The sequence below is a fragment of the Wyeomyia smithii genome, chromosome 3 (genome assembly GCF_029784165.1).
Source record: "Wyeomyia smithii strain HCP4-BCI-WySm-NY-G18 chromosome 3, ASM2978416v1, whole genome shotgun sequence".
Lineage (NCBI taxonomy): Eukaryota > Metazoa > Arthropoda > Insecta > Diptera > Culicidae > Wyeomyia > Wyeomyia smithii.
In genome coordinates, this window is record NC_073696.1 from 139,905,376 (window position 1) to 139,927,150 (window position 21,775).

The following is a 21,775-nucleotide window of genomic DNA, read 5'->3' on the forward strand; positions in this document are numbered from 1 at the left end:
CTCTCTCGAAGAACTTATATCTTTTGATAAAAATTGCCGGACATCGGCATAACAGATGTTCCGAGTCTTCTTTTTCCATGCCACATACTCGACATGTATCATCTTGAAGTTTTTTCATAACCTTCAAATGATAACGGCTCGGACAATGCCCTGTTATTAAACCAGTATACGTGCTTAGATCTTTTTTTGAAAGATCCAGTATTTTACGAGTCATAGAAACGTTCGGAGTGATGAACCGTTTCGACTGCCTACCTAAGTGTGGGGTTGGTTTGAATCAGTGACCGGACCCACTAAAACCCCTCCAGTCTCCAGCCCATAGTACTCCCCGGGACCACCGCTAGGTATTGCTTCGGGGAGCGGCTTTTGTGCTCTGTGCACCCTCTTGGTTCTATAGATCTCTTTGCTAACTTAGCTAACTAACCTGGAGACTGGCCGTTAGCTAACACTGGCGTGTCGGTGGTCAACCTGTCGCCTTTTTTGCAATTCTAAAACTATTTGAGAGGCGGCTGTACAAACCGCCCTCCAAATGTTTGGGTCTTTACACATCCTCCGAACTAGGTTGTCCGGAGTGGTGTCTGGCCCGCTCACTACCATCATGTCGCTCCGCGCATGCACAAAACGAGGGCACACGAAGAAGACATGCTCAGCAGTTTCTTCCGCATCCGCGCACTCGGGACACATGGGGGACCCCGCCTGCCCAAATCTGTGTAGATACTGCCTGAAGCAACCATGACCTGACAGAATCTGTGTCAAGTGGAAGTTAACTTCTCCATGGCGCCTCCCGACCCATCCGGATACGTCCGGAATAAGTCGATGCGTCCATCTACCCTTTGCGGAATTGGACCATTCCTGCTGCCATCTGATCATCGAGAATGACCTTCTGGTGCCTCGTATACCCCTTGTGTCACGTTGATCGAAGCATTCTACGTCCTCCTTAATGGCTATGCTGATAGGCATCATGCCGGACAGGACGCAGATTGCGTCGTATGACACTGTACGGTACGCGCTCACAACCCTCAGGCACATGGGTAGGTACTTTCCAGTTTTCGACGATGACTGTTGGTACCTAACGCTTTGGACCACGCTGGCCCACCATACCTAAGTATGGACGAAACCACGCTGGCAAGAAGTTTACGCTTGCTGCCATATACCGCTGAGCTACTGGACATCATTCGTGATAGTCCTGCAGCGGCCGTTGAAGCCCTCTTACAGGCATAGTCGACGTGACTCTTAAATGTGAGCTTATCGTCAACCATAACCCCCAAGAGCTTCAAGGAACGCCTTGAGGTAATGGTGCAGTCACCGACTCTGACCACCGCCTGTTGCTCTAATTTGCGGTTGTTCACAACCGTAACCTCCGTTTTATGGTGCGCTAACTCCAGTTTCCTAGAGTGCATCCAGTTTTCGACCTTGCGTATGCAGTGCGCGGCCGTCAACTCGACCTCTTCGATCGACTCGCCGTAGACCTCTAGCGTGATGTCGTCTGCGAAACCGACGATCACAACCCCTACAGGGAACTTTAGTTTCAACACCCCGTCATACATGACAATCCACAACACCGGGCCCAGGATGGAACCTTGCGGTACCCCTGCGGTGATTGGGACGCACTTCTGACCCTCCTCCGTGTTGTAAACTAGTACCCGATTCTGAAAATAATTTTCCAAAATCTTGTACAACGACACCGGTACGTGGATGCTCCTAAGCGCGAGCGCTATGGAGTCCCAACTGGCGCTATTGAATGCATTCTTCACGTCAAGCGTGACGATTGCGCAATAGCGAATGCCCCAACTCTTACGCTGGAGTGCTACCTCTGCCGTCTTGGTGACAGAGAGAATAGCATCCAGCGTGGATCTACCTTTCCGGAAGCCGAACTGGTTACTTGCCAGACCGTTTACACCCTCTGTGTACTTCATCAGTCTGTTGAGGATAATCCTCTCAAGCACCTTGCCCGTAGTGTCCAGCAGACAGATGAGTATATATATACATATATATATATATATATATATATATATATATATATATATATATATATATATATATATATATATATATATATATATATATATATATATATATATATATATATATATATATATATATATAGTATATATATATATATATATATATATATATATATATATATATATATATATATATATATATATATATATATATATATATATATATATATATATATATATATATATATATATATATATATATATATATATATATATATATATATATATATATATATGTACAGGTCGGACTCCATTATCCGGAGTTTTAAAAAAACATTTCGCTCCGGATAATCGAACCTTCCGGATAATCGAGCCATTTTTTTTAAATATCTCTTATCTAGAACTGTGAGATTTCTATTATTATAAATTGTACACAATGCATGTGCCGACGAAAAAAAATTTTAAATAGTCTTTAGACTGTTTGTCGGCGTTTGTTATAAATATAAATATAGATATTCGATGAAGTTAACCGTGATTTTGTTTATTTGTTTTGCAGATAGCTTACAAGGTCCGCATGAGAAACGACTTTTAAACCATTTATTAGCGACATATAATACGCTAGAGCGTCCTGTTGCGAATGAATCCGAAGCCCTGGAGGTAAAATTTGGGTTGACTCTACAGCAAATAATAGATGTGGTAAGTTTAGAGCAATTTTCGTGGCCCTTAGAAGTATAACTACACAGGAACGGCAGGAAATTTACAGACATTCAGTTCAGAAAAAAATAATACATTTTTGAAGTAATTCTAGATATGAGAGTCAGCTATTAATTGTCTATCGTATTTTGAATCTAAAAAATACACGTATTTTTAGGATGAGAAGAATCAGATTCTAACCACAAACGCGTGGTTAAATTTGGTAAGTGGCATGTACCCGACGTAGACAGCGACCTATCATATTTTTTGAATCAATAATCGCTGTTGCAGTTATCTAAAACGTTGGTATCTACGTTAACTGGACAAACAAGAAGTTCATATCCAAACCATTGCAATTTTGTATTATATCCCATGTCTATTTCTGTACTTACGGCCAGAAACAAAACAAAAGAGACAAAATATGATGACTTGTTTAATTCTGTTTGATTTTAAAAAAGGTTGAGGTCGATATTCTAAACAATGTGCTTTGGCGAACTTGACTATTGTCACTCTCGCCCGTTATAGGACTAAAGTAGAGCGGGAGAACATTTTAGAGAGAGGCAGGTTAAGAGAGAATGAAAGTGGTTGGGCGCACTCAACTTACTCTTTTTTAATACGGGTTAGTTGTAGTAAAGATATGAATGTGGGATAATATAGCAGAGAGAGAACAGGAGAGAGCAACATAAAAGATGAGTATTTATTTTTATTATTGGCATTACCGCTTACCATGCAACGCACGTACTATTTAATAATACCGTTGCGTAGTTCTGTCAAAGGTCTATTCGCGAACAATATCCAATTTTTTATTGAGCGCATGACATAAACAGTAACACAGAACCCTTATATTGAAGATTAAAGACGCTACGGGAGAGCCTAAACCCTAGCCCCTCTCCCCATTGGCCTGCCCCAAGAAAATGACAATTTTGTGTATACTTGATCCTTCCTTTACACGCTTACTGCATTACTAAATCGAACTTCCTCCTGCCGATCGCCAGAATATCGTCAGTTACAATTACACGGAAAAGCTTCATTACGTGACTCTAGCAAGTTTCACTATAAAAGTTGTTTATTTTGTCTAGAGGAAGCTATTGAGCTATTAAAGAATTCAGAATTGCTAACGTGGAATGGCGCTGGAACTACAAATGGCGGACTTCGAGCCACTTCTTCGAGTTTTTAAAAGCACAACACTCGGGCATAGTTAATGCGTTCGCTATTTTATGTTTGCTTCACCGCTCTTTCATAGGTGACCCATTAACTATTACTGTATCTTGTGCCTTTGAAAATCCATTTCGAAGTCGGCTGTTCATGGCTTCCACACTGTTTAATATTATTGGTGAGCCTGAAAATAAACCATTGTTTAAGTTGTTGTCACTCATTGAGAATACAATCGTGATTAGAAACACTTATAAAACGTAGAAAAAATTACGTAATTCTTTCTGTGCAGCGAATATTAAGTTTGGTAAATAGGCGATATTGGCAAAAGAAACGAGAATTCGGTAACACCTCTTCATTTCGACGGCTAAAATCTCTTCTTGAATATATCTAGGTAAAGGAACGTTTGGAAAGTCTCTTACATTACTATTGAAGAAAGATGGTGGTCATGATGAGTGGCTGTCGTCACTCTTTTGGATGTTCAGTAGGTTGACTGACCACTTCTCTGCCGTGATATAACATTATGACGTACATCCATTTGATCAGTTTTTCAATACGGCCCAAAAACGAACGGGTTACTTGTCACTTTTGTATTGAAATGGTACATACGTCATTTTGTTTTCTTGATTTTATGCAACGTACGAATAAGTTGCAGCTAAAAGAAAGATACCAAGAGATGGTTCTTCGAATAACGAACAAATTGGCATTAGAACCCCATATTTGAAAAAATGACGCTTACGTCAGTCTGCGAGATTACGGCAGTTCTGGTCAGCGTCTGAGATACAATGAGATGTTAAACATAACATGATGATTCCTACCAATGGTGGCGTTGGAGGCCTGTGACAGAATAGAAACTAATTGATCAGCGCAAGGTAACACTGCCTTCCTTGTGCTCTTGTCTAATCTCGTTCATAAATACATTGGTCCTCCCGCAAATGGTTGAGGTAATGATTCTACCCGCTCGTGTTACAGTATAGGGGACCGCATTATGGTTGCCATTAATGTAGACATTGTCTGCTCTTCCGTCCGTGATGATTCCTGAACTACAGATTATCGATTTCATACCTTAAAGGCTGTAAATAATTTCAGCACCGATTTTGGCCAGGTCTAGGTCGTGGTTAGCCAAAGCCACCAATAAAATCTGGCCCCTTTAGCTCATGATGATATTTCTAAATGACTGTCTAAGCGAAAAAGCCACTAGTCTCCACCAACGACGTTAGACCTGTCAGCTCCCCTGTTCTTTGGTTGACTATTTTGATATTTGTAAGTTTGAGAGATGACTCGTTTGTATGACACTAGTTATGTTCAAATAAGTCGTATAATACTTGAGATAATAGACTTTCGTTGTTTTAACAATTGAATACATAACGGTTGCTTAAGTTTGATTACAATCAAATGAAAAGAGAACGTATAGGGCAGCCAAAATTTGAAACCACGTGTTTAATCATAATTCATCAGTTAACCCTTAACTAGCCCGTTATATGATATCAATATTGTTCAAATCGGTTGTGTAGTTTCTAAGATAATGAAGTTTCGTTATTTTCACATTTCGATACATTACAGACGAAGTTACAGTCCGATTACAGCAAAATTCAATAGGGTGTTATGAGGCAACTAGACATTTCATTTGACACTAGTTTTGTGGAAATCGGTTCAGCCATCTCTGAGAAAAGTGAGTGAGTCCAAGTAGTCTTCGGAATATGTTTCTTTTCATACCTGGATTTCACATTTTTAAACATAAGAGGCAAAAGAATAATCCATTTGCAAAACAAATCAATAGGGTCTTATGGGGCAACTAGACCTTCCATATGACACTGATTTTATAAAAATCGGTCCTGTCATCTCTGAGAAACATGAGTGAGATTAAATAGTCTCCTGAACACGTTTCTTTCCATAACTTCTGAACCACATATTCAATCTTCATAAAATTCAAAAGTTAAGGGTTTTTAGGTAGCTCGTTCATTTGAAACCAGTTTTATTGAAATCGGTTATGTGGTTTCTGAGATATTGTTCCGTGATTTTTACATTTTGATACATAACCTCTAGACTAAAAATCCGATTACAATCATATTCTATGACTATTACCGCTGCTCTCGCTCGTTCGGCTGTGGGTGAGAGTGCGCAGCCTTGTGCCTGTACAAACGGGGTCATTGGCATATGGTCGGGGTCAATGGCTTTGAACTTTGAGCACATTTACTTTTCTACTTTGCACACAATTTTTAACTAAATAAGGGGCCATCCACATACCCCCCCTCCCCCTCCGTGGACAACTGTCCATATAAATTCTAAAAAAATTGTATGGACCGTGGACATTAGCTAACCCCCCCCCCCCCCTAAGCTGTCCACGTGGTATGTGGATGGCCCCTAAATCAATTAGACTTCACTTTGTAACGAGCCTATTGTAAATTGAAGAACAAGGAATTACGACAAGTAACTAAGAAACAACGGACAACTGACTTTCAACGCGACACTTCCAAATTGCTTAACGATCTAGGACGAAATGAACGATCTTTATTAGTCCTCAGATCAGGGAAGGTGATTTCGTACGAATTTACAGGAAGTACGTAATTTCCCGCAAATCTCGTCGGGAATATTCGGAAATCTACAATTCTGCTGGTTGTTAATTTTGGCTGCCGTCATTAGGCCCTATCTGTCCCTCTCCAATCATTTTTTGGCAATTCTATATGGGAACTACTTCGGGTTTTCTCAACCGCTTATATAGAGATGCACATTCTCGGAGAGACGCGTGCGCTAGGGTGTTGCGACAGATACGACAAACTACGGTTGTCTACATCTTTGCGCAACACAATTGTGTTGATCGATTATAAATTAATTCTAAACAAATTCTTGAAATACTATGACCGCTACAGTAATTCAATAGCAACCTATGGCGCATTTAGACCTTTCATTTGCAATCAATTTTGTGAAAATCGGTCCAGCCATCTCTGAGAAAAGTAAGTGAGAAAAAAAAGTTGTGCACATACACACACACACACACACACACACACATATACACATACATACATACATACATACAGAAAATGCTCAGTTCGTCGAAAGGGGTCGAGTGGTATATGACATTTGGCAATTGGGACCACTTTTATACCTTTGGTTTTTCCAGTGATTGCTATACCTTTCTAGGAGAAATGCAAAAAGTTATTTTGAAAGAAACCGGAAATCAATAGTTTTTTTCAAAAACTTTTTTTTGTTTTTGAATACTTATCGTCTCAGAAGCAAAAACCTTGAAACCACGTCATACATGGAAAATATTTTGTTAGAGAAACTTTTGTAAGAGTGCTAAACTTCGATTTGTTTAGAAGAGTTATAGGCAAACTTATCTTGAAAAAAATCTGAGATGACTGATGTTTTTCATATCACTTTTTGTTTTAAAAAGAAAAGTTTTTGAGTGTAGAATATCAAATTTAATATTTTAATATTTTTAAATGAAAGTTGGGACATTTCTGTAGAAGTCACATCGAAAATCGGATTTGTGTTTTTTTGTGATTAAATGATAGAACACACAAAATTTGACCTATATGCGCCGGAATTTGGTCAAAAGTGTAAAAAATAAACGAAACTGACATATCTACTCCACTACGTTTGTGATGCGTTTATTATATTCAACGACATCATTTATTTTGAAGAGGAGTATGAATGAAAGCGTTTTGTTTTTATTAGAGGAAGGTTTTCGTTCTGTTTCGTTAAGTTTGTGTTAACAACAACGAATTTCCGTCGCTGAAATAACGTGTTTTTTATTCAGTATAATCGCTTATATCGCATTTATATCGTGTGCATAGTGAAGTGCAACTATTTCAAAAGTCGGATATCGTGGAGTTTCATAAAATCACCAATTTATCCTCGCTAACAGATAAATCTTATCTCTGTTTCGGCTGCTATTGTTGTTTTTTGCGACAACAACATTCGTCAAGTACTGCTACCGTTTGCTGAACCATAAGAGAATGGAGAAGAAACTGTGCGGAGAGTGTAAACTTGTCATAAATGATTTGGAACCCATCCGTTGCGGTTTTTGTGAAACATGTTTCCATATCAACCAACAATGCTGTGGTATCAATAGTCGCGTTTGCAAAGAATTTTTCGTGCAAGGCAAAATAATGTTTATTTGTCCAACCTGCCGAGAAGTTTTGAACGGTCGATCTGTTCGCGAGTATGTGACAGATTTACCACCAAACGAATCCACACAGCCACAGTCTATCGCCGACTTACCAGCACAGGTTCAGAAGCTCTTCGATGTCGTTGGTGAATTGAGCAAAAAAATTGATAATTTGCCCCACAAACCGACAAATGAGAATCCCTTGCTTGGTACACCTTCTACTTTGTCCACTACGCCTGTATGGCCAATAAAAAATTCAAAACGTCGTCGTACTGAGCCTATTCAAATCGAAGCCGATCGTGGTGAAAATAACATTGATCTGAGTGATTTGTCGGTATCTTCGATTGTTCCTGTCGCTGCACAGAATCGTTTTTGGCTGTACCTATCTGGACTGAATCCACTGCTTACCGACAGTGACATACAAAAAATCGTCTCGCGCTGTTTGCATACCACTGAGCCTGTTGCTGCCGTTCGGCTTGTGCGTAAGGGAATTGATACATCAAACTTTTCTTATGTGTCATACAAAATCGGCTTGGATCCAAATTTGAAAAATGTTGCACTGGACCCTGCTTCATGGCCCACTGGTATGCTGTTTAGAGAATTTGTTGACCTGCCAAAAAATTAGTTTGGGAACTCGCCTGCTCTGCAATTAATGTGAATGATTCAACCGACAACGGACTAGGACAACTTAAATTTACTGTTTACGAGACTTTCGACGAAGATGACTGGCTGCCAAATAATGTTCCTGTTGCTGATGCTTTGGACTCGGGACACCCTTTAACAGGCACTATGGAAGCCTCTGACCCCCCCGCCACAGTCGCGCATTGTGCAGATCTTCAACATCGTCATCGTCCCGATCCTGTGGTCGGAGTGCGGGAAGGGGGCTTCCAGCCTGCTGCTTCAGGCATGTATGATTTAATTTCTGAACTATCGGTACCTGACCATCCTTCAAGTTCTAGCATTTCTGATCGCCGCCATGATACGTGCAACATCTGGATCAACTATCAGAATGTGCGGGGACTGCGAACGAAAATCGACGAGTTTTTTCTTCACGCTGAAGACAGCATGTACGATGTCATCATTCTCACCGAAACCGGCTTAGACGACCGCATCCATTCGCTCCAGCTTTTTGGGAACTCATACAGTGTTTTTCGGTGCGACAGGAGCGCCATGAATAGTGAGAAACGTTCTTTCGGAGGTGTTTTGATTGCTGTGGACAAACAATTCCCATGTACTCTTTTTGTACCCGCACACGGAAGGCATTTAGAGCAGGTATGCGTTCGAGCGACTATTCGTTCTAAGAAAATATTACTGTGCGCCGTATATATACCACCGGACAAAAGTAACGATGCATCTGTCATCGATGCACATGTTGCTTCTGTTCGCGAATTTTGTGACGATAGTTGTCCTGATAGCACGGTAGTTGTTTGCGGCGACTATAACCAGCCTCGAATCGCCTGGGACATATGCAACGGTGTGATACAGCATACTAATCCTGCCCAGCTCTCTGCAAGTAATGCAACATTGATTGATGGGATGGACTTTCTAGACCTATATCAGGCTAACTTGCAGCGTAATTATCTTGGAAGAGTGTTGGATCTTGTTTTCTGCACTAGTGGTAGTAACGTTTTGGTTGATAGTTGTGAAATGCCGCTGATTCAACCTGATTCGCATCATCCTCCTCTAGTAATTAAGCTGCCTGTTTCCAACTGTCCAGCTTCCACTCCAGTGTATGTCTCACCGTCAAGACAGGAATTGAATTACCGCAAGATCGATTTCGTTGCCCTTTCCGCATATCTTTCGAGCATTGATTGGACTACCCAGAGACTAGTAATGAATTAGCATGCCATTCTGCAGCGACTTCTGCTCTCTGGAAAACAGCCCAAAATTGTCGAATACCACTCAATGTGGATATTACTGTAACCGGGATGATGCACAGAAGCCTACCCTGACAACCAGAAGTCGCATAAGATTGCACGGATTACCTCGTATAAAGTTCTATGTTGCATCAATATCGTATAGCTGTATGGACAAAGTATGTGTTTCATCGCATATGGTGTAGTTTTGCGAACTTCATGCGATATGTGTAATATACTCGTATAGCAATACAGATAAACTCATATCGTGCCAGTAGTAATTCCACAAAGTGATTATACGTATAAAATATAAGTTTGCATATTACATCGTATTGCATATTAATTCAGTCGCAAAAGGCATAATTTTGCAACACCGTTAAAGACTAAATTCTTTATAACAAACCCAGCCTACTCCTACTAAAATCGCATAAGATTGCACGGCTAACCTCGTATAAAGTTCTATGGCACATCACCATCCTCTAGCAACGCAAGTGTTTCTCTGCTTGGGCTTTACAGCTAGGTATCGAATTCTCTCCGGAGAAGACTGAGATAGTATTTTTTTCTAGGTTTCTTCGTACAATAACCGGATCATGGTGGGGAGCCCACCCAGGAGACCTTATAAGGCTTTACCAAACAACGATATTGTCTGTGATTGAGTACGGGTGTTTCTGTTTCCGCTCCGCAGCAAACACACATATGATCAAACTGGAGCGTATCGCCTTGGGTTGCACGCAATCGACCCATACGATGAGTTTGGAGGTCTTAGCTGGAGTTCTACCATTGAAAAACCGCTTCTGGAGCCTGTCTTCTCGTATTCTTATCTAATGTGTGGTCTTGAACCGTCCCTTGATTGAAAATTTTGAAAGGTTAATCGAACTTAATTCTCAAACCCATTTTATGACATTGTATTTCAATCACATATCCCAAAATAATAACCCTTCTTCGAATCCCCAAATCGTGTCAACTTATTGAATACTTCTGATTCTACTGTGTTTTTCGATACATCCATGATATAAGAAACTCGTGGAATCCCGGATCATTTACGCGTGCAGCAGATCCCCAAAATTTTTTCCAATAAATTTCGAAACAGCAACTGCGACAATATGTTTTACACTGACGGATCACTTCTTGATGGGTCCACTGGCTTCGGTATTTTCAATAACAATTTAACCGTCTCTCATAAGCTCGATAATCCTGCTTCTGTTTACGTCACAGAATTAGCTGCAATTCAGTACACCCTTGAGATTGTCGAAAAAATGCCCACGGACCATTATTTCATCTTTACGGACAGTCTCAGCTCCATTAAGGCTCTCCGATCGATGATAGATGTTAAGCACTCTCCGTATTTCCTGGGGAAAATACGGGAACATCTGAGTGCTTTATCCGAAAAATCGTATCAGATTACCTTAGCGTGGGTCCCTACTCACTGCTCGATACCGGGTAATGAGAAAGCGGACTCTTTGGCTAAGGTGGGCGCAACAAACGGTGATATTTATGAAAGACCAATTGCCTTTAATGAATCTTTCGCACTTGTACGTCAGAATACGATCATCAGTTGGCAAAATGCTTGGACCAGAGGGGAATTGGGAAGGTTGTTACATTCCATAATCCCCAAGGTATCGACGAACCCGTGGTTCAAGGGGTTGGATGTAGGTTGGGATTTAATTTGCGTGAAGTCCCGGCTTATGTCCAATCACTATAGATTTGACGCGCATCTCCGTCGTGTTGGGCTCGGGAAAAGTGGTACCTGTGCCTGTGGTGAAGGTTATCACGACATAGAGCACGTTGTTTGGTCATGCCCTGTACACCGTGACGCCAGGTCTAAATTAATAGTTTCCCTTCAGGCCGAGGGTAGACAGCCGGCTGTTCCTGTTCGTGATGTCTTGGCGAGCCGTGACCTATCCTACATGTCCCTTATATACGTTTTCCTGAAATCCATCCACGCCCCAGTTTAATCCTATTCCCTTCCGCCTACATCCAACTAAACGACAAGAACACGTTAAGACCACGGATCCGGAAACAGCAACTAGACCCGCACGATACTCTCAGGGCCCGAGGGAGACAACCCAATATGCCAGTCCGTAATATCTTGGCCCAGCAGCGGAACATATTCAATATGCTGCTTACCTATGGCAATGGAAAACCATCAAACAACAAACCAGTGCTTTAATTCAAAACATTCTAGCTTTAAGTTAGATTTAGTTTCAGCTCGTAGTCGGCAGCGAGGATAAAAAATTTGCTTTTAGTTATTAGGATACTTTAGAAAGTAAGCTACCAGATATAATTGGCGTCGTTAAACATTCAATTGTATTTGTGCCGTGTCAAATAAATTATAGATGAGGAAAAAAAAACGCAAGTGTTTCATTGCATATTGTGTTGTTTTGCGAACTTCTTGCGATATGTGTAACATACTCGCATAGCAATACAGATAAACTTATCACGGTGCTCCAACAGACCGTTATTATAAAAAAATGCACCAAAGAATCTGAGTAACCATTCGATTCGTCATGACATCCAAAATGTCTGGTCAAAATTTCAAAATCATCGTACGGTACATTTTTGAGTAATGCCCTTTTGAAGGTCGTAAGGTACAAAAAAGTGATATAAAAACGACGAAATACTTATTGTAAAGCACGTTTTTCAACCTACATTTTATGAAATCACTTCCAAAATAGTTTCTTCACATTCCAAGGGTTGTATTTCAAGACATTAACAATTGGTGGAAAGATTTATTTGAAAATCTCACAGTGCACAGTGGTCTAAACTAGAAAAATCGTGATCGTTCTAGGTTTGACTGTGAAAAATTGGTTATATGTACTCAATGTCTTCAGCAAAAGTGTTTCATAGAACAAGGCCTCACTTTTGGCGTTTTTAGTTTTGTAATCAATTCACCTAACAGTTAGATGAAAAAAATATTTTTTTCTAATTTTCAATATACCAGCTTTTTTCAGCAAAGTTGTGGAAAACTTTAAAAGATAAACAATTTCTGAATACTGCAATGTCCTATCTGTACGTTGGACACGACGAAATTGAGTTTTTTGTAGAACACCTCTCTTTAAAATCAGTTTTTTGTCTATAAATTTTTTTATGATTGTCAAAACACTAAATTTTATTAAGTCTTGAGAGACTCTTAGTTGAACGAATAAAATCTTAGAACATTTTGAATTGTTTTGACCATAACAGACAAAATTATAGACAAAAAACTGATTGTAAGGAGGGGTGTTCCACAAAAAACGCTATTTTGTCGAGTTCAACGTACAGATCACAGTATTCAGCAATTGTTTTTCTTCTAAAATTTTCCACAAATATGCTGAAGAAAGCTATCTGGTATATTGAAAATTAGAAAAAATTATTTTTTCACCTAACTGTTAGGTGAATTGATTGCAAAACTAAAAACGCCAAAAGTGAGGCCTTGTTCTATGAGACACTTTTGCTGAAGACATTGAGTACATAAAATCAATTTTTCACTGTCAAACCTAGAACGATCACGATTTTTCTAGTTTAGACCACTGTGCACTGTGGGATTTTCAAATAAATCTTTTCACCAATTGTTAATGTCTCGAAATATAACCCTTGGAATGCGTAGAAACTATTTTGGAAGTTATTTCATAAAATGTAGGTTGAAAAACGTGCTTTACAATAAGTATTTCGTCGTTTTTATATCACTTTTTTGTACCTTACAACCTTCAAAAGGGCATTACTCAAAAATGTAGCGTACGATGAATTTGAATTTTTGACCAGAGATTCTGGAAGTCATAACAAATCGAATGGTGTACTCTGATTCTTTGGTACATTTTTTTATAATAACGGTCTGTGGGAGCACCGTGTCATATCATGTCTCTTCAAACTCTTATTAATTTCACAAAGTGATGATTATACGTGAAAATAAAAAATCTTATGTATCACATCGTATTGCATATAAAATTAGTCGCACAAGGCATCGTTCTGTAACACCGTAAACGACTGAATTTATGATAACTAGATGCCGCTAATGTTTGCACAGCTTATATTGCACAAAGTACTACGATAGATCATTACCTTATATGACCAATTTCATTGCATACAACGTTGTATTGCGGAATTCTTTTGATAAATAAGTAATAAATCCGGATTGAAATACCAATTAACTTCTCCAATGCAAACTCGCAGTTAATTTACACATTGACGACTATGCGTGGAAATCGAAACCATCCGCATTACTACATCGTATCACATATAAATGTAGTCGCTACACGGAGTTGCGTCTTTTCAAAAACATGAACTACAGAAAACATCTGCGAACAACTCGGATCAATTATGCACTACTTTGCTTCATATCTTTGTTGAAAACTTATCGTTAATTGCTGTTAAAAACGATAAAATCACTTAATTTTGTTTAAACAATTGACTCAGCTCATCAATTTATAAACTAACTCGCAATACGAAATCTAATTAGATTCATGCTGAACGATGTCTCATGGTAAATTATACGATGCAATTAGAAAGTTATTGCCAAAACTTAGAGATTATCGACAGCGAGATCACGGAGGAGTTGAATGAATGCTGCTTGAAAATCTAAGAGTTCAAGGTTCGAGTCCGGATGGATACCCAAATATTACAGCGTGTAACCACAGAAAAAAAAAATTAAAAATTGAAGACTTCATTTGTAATTTACTATTCCTTGTAATATGAATAGCAAGGGATAAGTTATATATAATAATTGCTACTGTTGGCTGTTTTTTCTTTTATTAAAAGAAATGATCTTGATCGCATGTTCTAATAAACTGACACGTAGGAATACATGGCGAACATCGCATAGAAATCTGAAATAATTCGTCAATGTTGACCTATGAAGTCGCATTAAGTAATAAAAGAACCCGTTGTGTGTTTTCATATATTGCTTATAGTTTCGTTTCAAATCGCAAATATGAAGTTGTGAAGTCGCATCAAATAATAAAACAACTCGGATAAGATCATTAAGCAGACAGTATGAGCAGTAGGGAGTGCGAAAAATAAGCGGACTGGAAATATGATACAGATTTGAAAAAATATATCGCATCCCGACGGGACTTGAACCCGCAATCTCCCTGTTTCCGGCATGGTGTTTTGACCAATTACCATTTGATACGATATAGATTGTGGAACAGTACCACCGTCCCCCGTAGTTATATTGGTCAAAACACCATGCCGGAGACAGGTAGATTGCGGGTTCAAGTCCCGTCGGGATACGGTATATTTTTCCAAATCAGTATCATATTTCCAGTCCGCTTATTTTTTGCACTCCCCACAGCTCATACTGTCTGCTTAATGAATTTGCGTGATAACGGTAGAAGCCGTTGTTAAAATAGAAATTCAGTTCGAAAAACAACTCGAATAAGAAAAAAAGCTTTAACAGTTAAAGTCCCGTCGAGATGCGGTATATTTTTCCAAATCTGTATCATATTTCCAGTTCGCTTATTTTTCGCTCTCTCTACTTCACATACTGTCTGCTTAATGAACGAAAGTCGCACATATTAACTTTTTCACCGTAAAAGTGTTATGATATTTTGGAAATGCACGCATATCGCCTCCACTTTTATGCGTATAAGCAACATTCGCAGCATCTTATGCGATGTGACAATCACGTATGAATGCACGTACAATGCGATGACTGATTGCGTTATACGCGTAAATTGATTGTCTGGGTATACAATCGACTTCAGAAAAGACAATGTTAACCTCCTACCACGTATTCAAATGAGCGAAGATGAATTCGAGATAATTGATGAGTACGTGTACCTAGGCTCACTGGTGACTACATCAGTAGAGAAATTCGTCGAGGTCCTACGGTAGGAAACCGTGCCTTTTGGAAATTTGTCGCGGCACTAAGTAGACCAACTACAAAACATTGATCAAACTGTAGCCCTCTAATGCCACAAAGCTTGGTCCATGCCATAGGTGTAGCCATTGCCAGGTTTGTCTGGGTATACAATCAACTTCAGAAAAGACAATGTTAACCTCCTACCACGCAGTGTTGAAATTGTCAGCGAAAAATCAATTTCAAACGCGGTAGGTTTTCGCTTCTGAACTGTCGCTCGTTTAACATGCTGATAAATCCCGATTGAACTTTGAGGTGCGTGAAAACGAACTTGCATGAACTTGACTTGGCGCAACTCACTGATGCGAGGATACGGAAACAATCAGATCGTTTTTCTCTCTATCTCTTTACATCACATTCGCTCATGACATATCCAAGGCAAATATCGTAGATGAATTATCATAAAATCATTCGTGATATTGTTCGACGAAATATCGATCTTTACCCGCTCTTCAGCCAGATGACTGATATTATACCCTTCATATACGACAAGTGCACTGAAGGTGCCGATGGGTAGTTCTAATGTAGGGCCTCATAGTAGTTGCATAAGTCAGTGCCAGTTTGTTTCTTTATGCATAATCACAATTGCGCACGACGATTCAATGCCATGAGTTATTATTCTTTTCTATAGCTTTTTCGATTTTAAACCGTTTACTTTGGTTTCGATTATTATCCATTCCTCAAAAACTCGCATCCAATTGCTCTCACATCCGTAAATGCACGTCGAATCTGTAAGACTTCCAAACAACTACTAACAAAATTCTCACCCGAGCCGCTCGCGCCGGGCAGTTGAGTGAAACGAAAAATATCAAAACCGAATATCAATATGAGTTCGCGCGTTCGTTGATATAGGCTATCTATTTGCAACGCAGAAAAAGCATGAAGGCGACACGATGTTCGAATGATTCGAATCCCGAGCACGTTTCTCTCGCATGTGACATGGAGACCAAAATATCCTCTACGATGAAAGCTGAAACTGATTCTCGTATGGTGTTTCCATGAACTTTTAAATCAAATATCGTTGATGAATTTCTTGTGCGAAGTTCTTCGGCGATTTTTTTTTGCATTGAGAGGTGAGTGATCTTTTTGCCTTTCTTCTAGAAAGGTTTAGCAATCACTTGCAAAACCGAAAGTATAAATGTGCTCCAGAGGGCCGAATGGCATATATCACTCGACTCAGCTCGACGAGCTGAGCATTTTCTGTATGTGTGTGTGTATGTGCAGATTTTTATTCTCACTCACTTTTCTCAGAGATGGCTGAACCGATTTTCATGAAATCAATTGTAAAAGAAAGGTCTTTTTGTCCCATAATACCTTACTAAATTTTATTGTAATCGGATTTATAGTTTAGAGGTTATGTGTCAAAATGAAAAAATCATAACACATCATTATCTCAAAAACTACACTACCGATTTGAACAAAATTGGTTTAAGATTACCGGATACCTGAAATATCATTAACTTTTTAATTTTATGAAGATTGAACTTGTGGTTCTAAAGTTATGAAAAGAAACGTGTTCTAAAGACTGTTTAATCTCACTCATGTTTCTCAGAGATGGCTGGACCGATTTCAACAAAATCAGTGTCAAATGGAAGGAGTTGTCTCATAAGACCCTATTGATTTGTTTTGCAATCGGACTATTACTTTGCCTGTTATGTTTAAAAATGTGAAATCCAGCTATGAAAAGAAACATATTCCGACGACTACTTGGATTCACTCACTTTTCTCAGATATGGCTGATCTGATTTCAACAAAATTAGTGTCAATTAATAAGTTTAGCTGCTTCATAACACCCTATTGAATTTTATTGTAATTGAACTGTAACTTCGTCTGTAATGTACCGAAACGTGAAATTCACGAAACTTCATTATCTCAGAAACTACACAACCGATTTGATCAATATTATTATCAGATGAGCGGTCTAGTTAAGGGTTAACTGATGAATTATGATTGAACACGTGGTTTCAAAGTTTGGCTGCCCTAAACGTTCCCATTTTATTCGGTTATTATCGAACTTAAGCAACCGTTATGTATTAAATTGTTAATAAAACAACGAAAGTCTATTATCTCAAAGATTACATGACTTATTTGAACATAACTAGTGACATACGAACGAGTCATCTCTAGAACTTACAAATAACAAACTTCATATCAATTTGATATGTGGCTTAAAAGTTATGGAAAAAACAGAAATTCAAAGACTACTTAAATCTATACCTGCTTTGATGGATATATGTGGCCTCAACATAATTTAAATGTGATATCGTACTATTTGAACGTTCCAAATTCATTGATTCCTTACGATGTGTTTAAAGTCTGCAAATGCACGACGAATCGGCCATAGGATATGATCAAAGTCAAATAACAAATCGTTTAAAATGATTGGTTTTATCGAAATGACAACATCCTCGACTTTTGGCTTCTTTACATCGCCTTAATCCTGAATATATATTCATATTGGGTGGTATTCGGTCATTTTCAGCAAATTTCAATCAATCTGACACCGACCAATATTGGGAGGTATTTAGTTATTTTGGTTGTTTTCCACAAACTAAAAGTGGTCGTCTTTAAATTCAAAATGATGTCCAGGGTCAATGTTTGGTTTCTGTGCATCATCTCTATTACGGAAATATCCATATTTAGCAATTCAAAATGGTGTCTGAGGTCAATTGTTAGCTCATTGTATCATTCTGGTTCCAGAGATATTCATATTGGATGGTATTTGGTTATTTTAGGCTATTTCTCACAAACCGGAAGTCGCCATATGGGATTTCAAAATGGTATGGTTGAATGTTTTTGGTGGTAACAAATATGTCCATAATGGTTCGACGCCCGTCCCTCTTCTGGAAGCACATGTTCCTGTGAAACAGCCAAAAATGATCGAATAACACCCAATACCGGAAGTCGCCATCTTAGAATTCAAAATGGTATCTGTAGTCGATTTTAGCTCCTGTGTATCATTCTAGATCCGGATATTGTTATATTGGGTGGAAATCGGCCATTTTTGGCTGTTTTCCAGAAACCGGAAGTTGCCATCTTACAATCCAAAATGTTGCCTGAGGTCGATTATGGAACATATTTGTTACCTCTAAAAACATTCACCTGCTAAATTTGGTTCCATTTAGTTGGTTAGCTCTCGAGATGTGCACGAATTCGTGTTTCATTTGTATGGCACCCCTCCGTTTGGGGTGTCAAAATATTATGGACATATTTTTTACCTCTAAAAACATTTACCTGCCAATTTGGTTCCATTTTATTGATTATTTCTCGAGATGTGCAGAAATTTGTGTTTCATTTGTATGGAACTCCTCCTTTCCAGAAAAGGAAGGGGTGTTCAACTATTATGGATATATTTGTTACCTCTTAAAAATCTATATGCCAAATTCCGTTTCATTTGCTTGGTTTGTTCTTGAGTTGTGCAGAAATTTATGTTTCATTTGTATGGGACCCCTCCTTTCCAGGAAAGGGAGGGGTCTCAAACTATCATAAGAACCTTTATCGGCACCAAAAACCCATACATACAAATTTTCACGCCGATCGGTTCGGTAGTTTTCGAGCCTATATGGATCAGACAGACAGACAGACCGGATTGCTTTTTTATATGTATAGATTGCAACATCAATATTTTAGAACCTAAAGAGTGAATATTGAAGCGTTCATTGAAATCTAATTTTAAAAATAAAAATTTGATTGAGAAAGGCTGGGTCTGACCGCTAGGTGGATTAATTTTGGTTTTTTATAATGATTATTCCAACACCGCTACCACGTATTCAAATGAGCAGAGATGAATTCGAGATAATTGATGAGTACGTGTACCTAGGCTCACTGGTGACTACATCAGTAGAGAAATTCGTCGAGGTCCTACTGCAGGAAACCGTGCCTTTTGGAAATTTGTCGCGGCACTAAGTAGACCAACTACTAAACATTGATCAAACTGTAGCCCTCTAATGCCACAAAGCTTGGTCCATGCCATAGGTGAAGCCAGGAGGGGGGGGGGTGGCAGGGGGCCGTTGGCCCCTCTTTAGTTGTTGACATCGGTGCAAAATTCTGTTTTCAATAGCTCTAGTAGCACAAAACAACATCTTTGAATATGAATAAGCTATTCATGAGAGCTCACATACAGCTACAGTTTGCACATTATGTATTTTGTTCGTTCGGACATGGCAACCTAGTTTGCTAATTTTGAGGATGTCCTGTTGACTTAGCTTGCACTGTTGACAGCCGCTGGCATATTGAATACAAAGCAATTAGCAGCTCGCTCTACCATGTACGACAGCACATTACTGTGGTTAAACATTGTTGAATAGCGGTTGAGTACTCTCTGTTCGCTAAGTGTTTATCGGCAGATGGTTAAAAACAATCGTGAAAATTACTGAATTAGCGCTATAGTGATTTGCGGAGGATAAAAGAAAGATGGTTTTTAATTACCGACATTGATATTGTGATCTTCTACGGTAGGTTTAGTGTAAATTAAATTACAGTTTAGTTTATATAAGTGTAAATAAAAAAAAAGAAATTAAGTGTTGATCACTGATATGTCCAAAGGTTGAAATGAACTCAAGAGTTTTTTCTAAAGAACATTTATTTCTATTCGAGGTTGGACAAAGAAAAATTCAAATTTTCATTTCATGTTCACTCTGATGTTAAGGACAACTTTTCTCTGATTGTCACAAAGTACTAGTATTTATTTCTATTTTTCAAAATACCATTTTTTACTTCTAAAATTTTGAAGAACTTGCTACGCCCATGATCCATGCTCGTGGACGACTCACGCGCCCTTTTGCTTCTCGTACGTGAGAAGTCCAGATGGACAATTACAGAGGCCACGAGTGCTAATATATTCAGCTATCACGTATTGTGGACCGCGAATCGCGATTGTTTGACTGACTATAAAAGTATTTTTGGAGCGACTTGTCGCATACTACGATGGATGTACGTCAATCGGTTGTAGGTTGTGATGAAGCGCAGTCTGAAGTCGGTCATTGCACTTTCGGCGTACCACAAGGATCAGTGATTGAACCATTGTTGTTTTGCTGTCACGTGAACGATTTACCTGTTGTCCTTCGTCATTGTTCTATTCAAATGTTTGCAGATGATGTAGAACTATTTATAAACCGTTTGGGTGCATGTTCGCGTGACTTAATTGCAACGGTAAACGCAGATTTGGAAAGGATTGTGGAGTGGTCGCGGCACAATCAACTGTTCGTCAACCAAGCGAAGAACAAAGCGCTGTTTATACGAGGACGACGTAGAGTTGTACAGCTCGACCCACTGCCAAATAATGTTCTTGATGGCCGAATCATCGACTGGGTGGATTCTGCAAACAACCTTGGATTTGTGTTCCAATCGGACCTCCAGTGGGATGGCCTGATAAACCAACAATGCGGAAAAATTTTCGCATGCTTGTGTTCGCTTCGTGCTTGTGCAACCGTTGCCCCAGTTGATACGCGACTTAAACTTTTTAAATCTTTAGTTCTACCCTACTTCCTGTTTGGAGACATACTGCATGTGAACCCAAGCGCTAGATCGATGAACCGACTACGTGTTGCATTCAATAGTTGTGTAAGATTCGTATACGGACTAGGACGCTACGCACATGTCAGCCAGCTGCAAAATAACCTGATTGGTTGTTTTCTTGAACATATGTATGCCTATCGCTCTTGCTTGTTCTTATGGAAGCTTATTTTATCGCGGTCACCGCCAGTGCTCTTTCGAAAGCTATTACCGTTTCAAGGGCGCCGTCTCCAAAATATGATTATCCCACGCATTACACAATCAACTACTCAAATTCATTTTTTTTCGGGGCGTGGTATATTGGAACTCCTTACCAACTGTTATCAAACAATCGATATCGGAAGCAGTTTTTAAAAGGGGCTGTCTAGAATTTTGGAACCGTCCTTAAATATAGTAAAATTGAATTTTAAGATAAGATTGAAGTAGTACAAGATAAATATTGTACCAAAAGTGACATTCGGAGGTAGCAGTTAAAAAAGGTTTACCTTACGCTACCATATTAATAAACAAACAAACAAACAGTAAAAAAACGCTGTTTCTACATTACAATTACGTTGGTAGCATAACTTCAGTTAGTAAACATTGTACTTGATTGTTGAAATTCGTCCTAACGCTTAGTACACAAACGTTTTCGGAAAAAGCTTCGTACTGA

At 39.0% G+C, this 21,775-nt stretch overlaps 1 protein-coding gene across 4 annotated transcripts in view; it reads left to right on the forward strand.

The window, feature by feature from the left end:
• The first annotated feature begins 2,515 nt into the window (after nt 1-2,515).
• LOC129727470 (CHRNA7-FAM7A fusion protein) overlaps nt 2,516-21,775 on the forward strand; it is a 519,941-nt gene continuing 500,681 nt past the window's right edge. For all 4 annotated transcript variants that reach the window (XR_008728530.1, XM_055685335.1, XM_055685337.1 and 1 more), the window contains exon 1: nt 2,516-2,657. Coding sequence is in view for 3 of the 4 variants with exons in the window: in XM_055685335.1 (XP_055541310.1) it covers nt 2,653-2,657 (5 nt within the window). In the remaining variant the exon portion in view is untranslated. The remainder of the gene's footprint in view (nt 2,658-21,775) is intronic.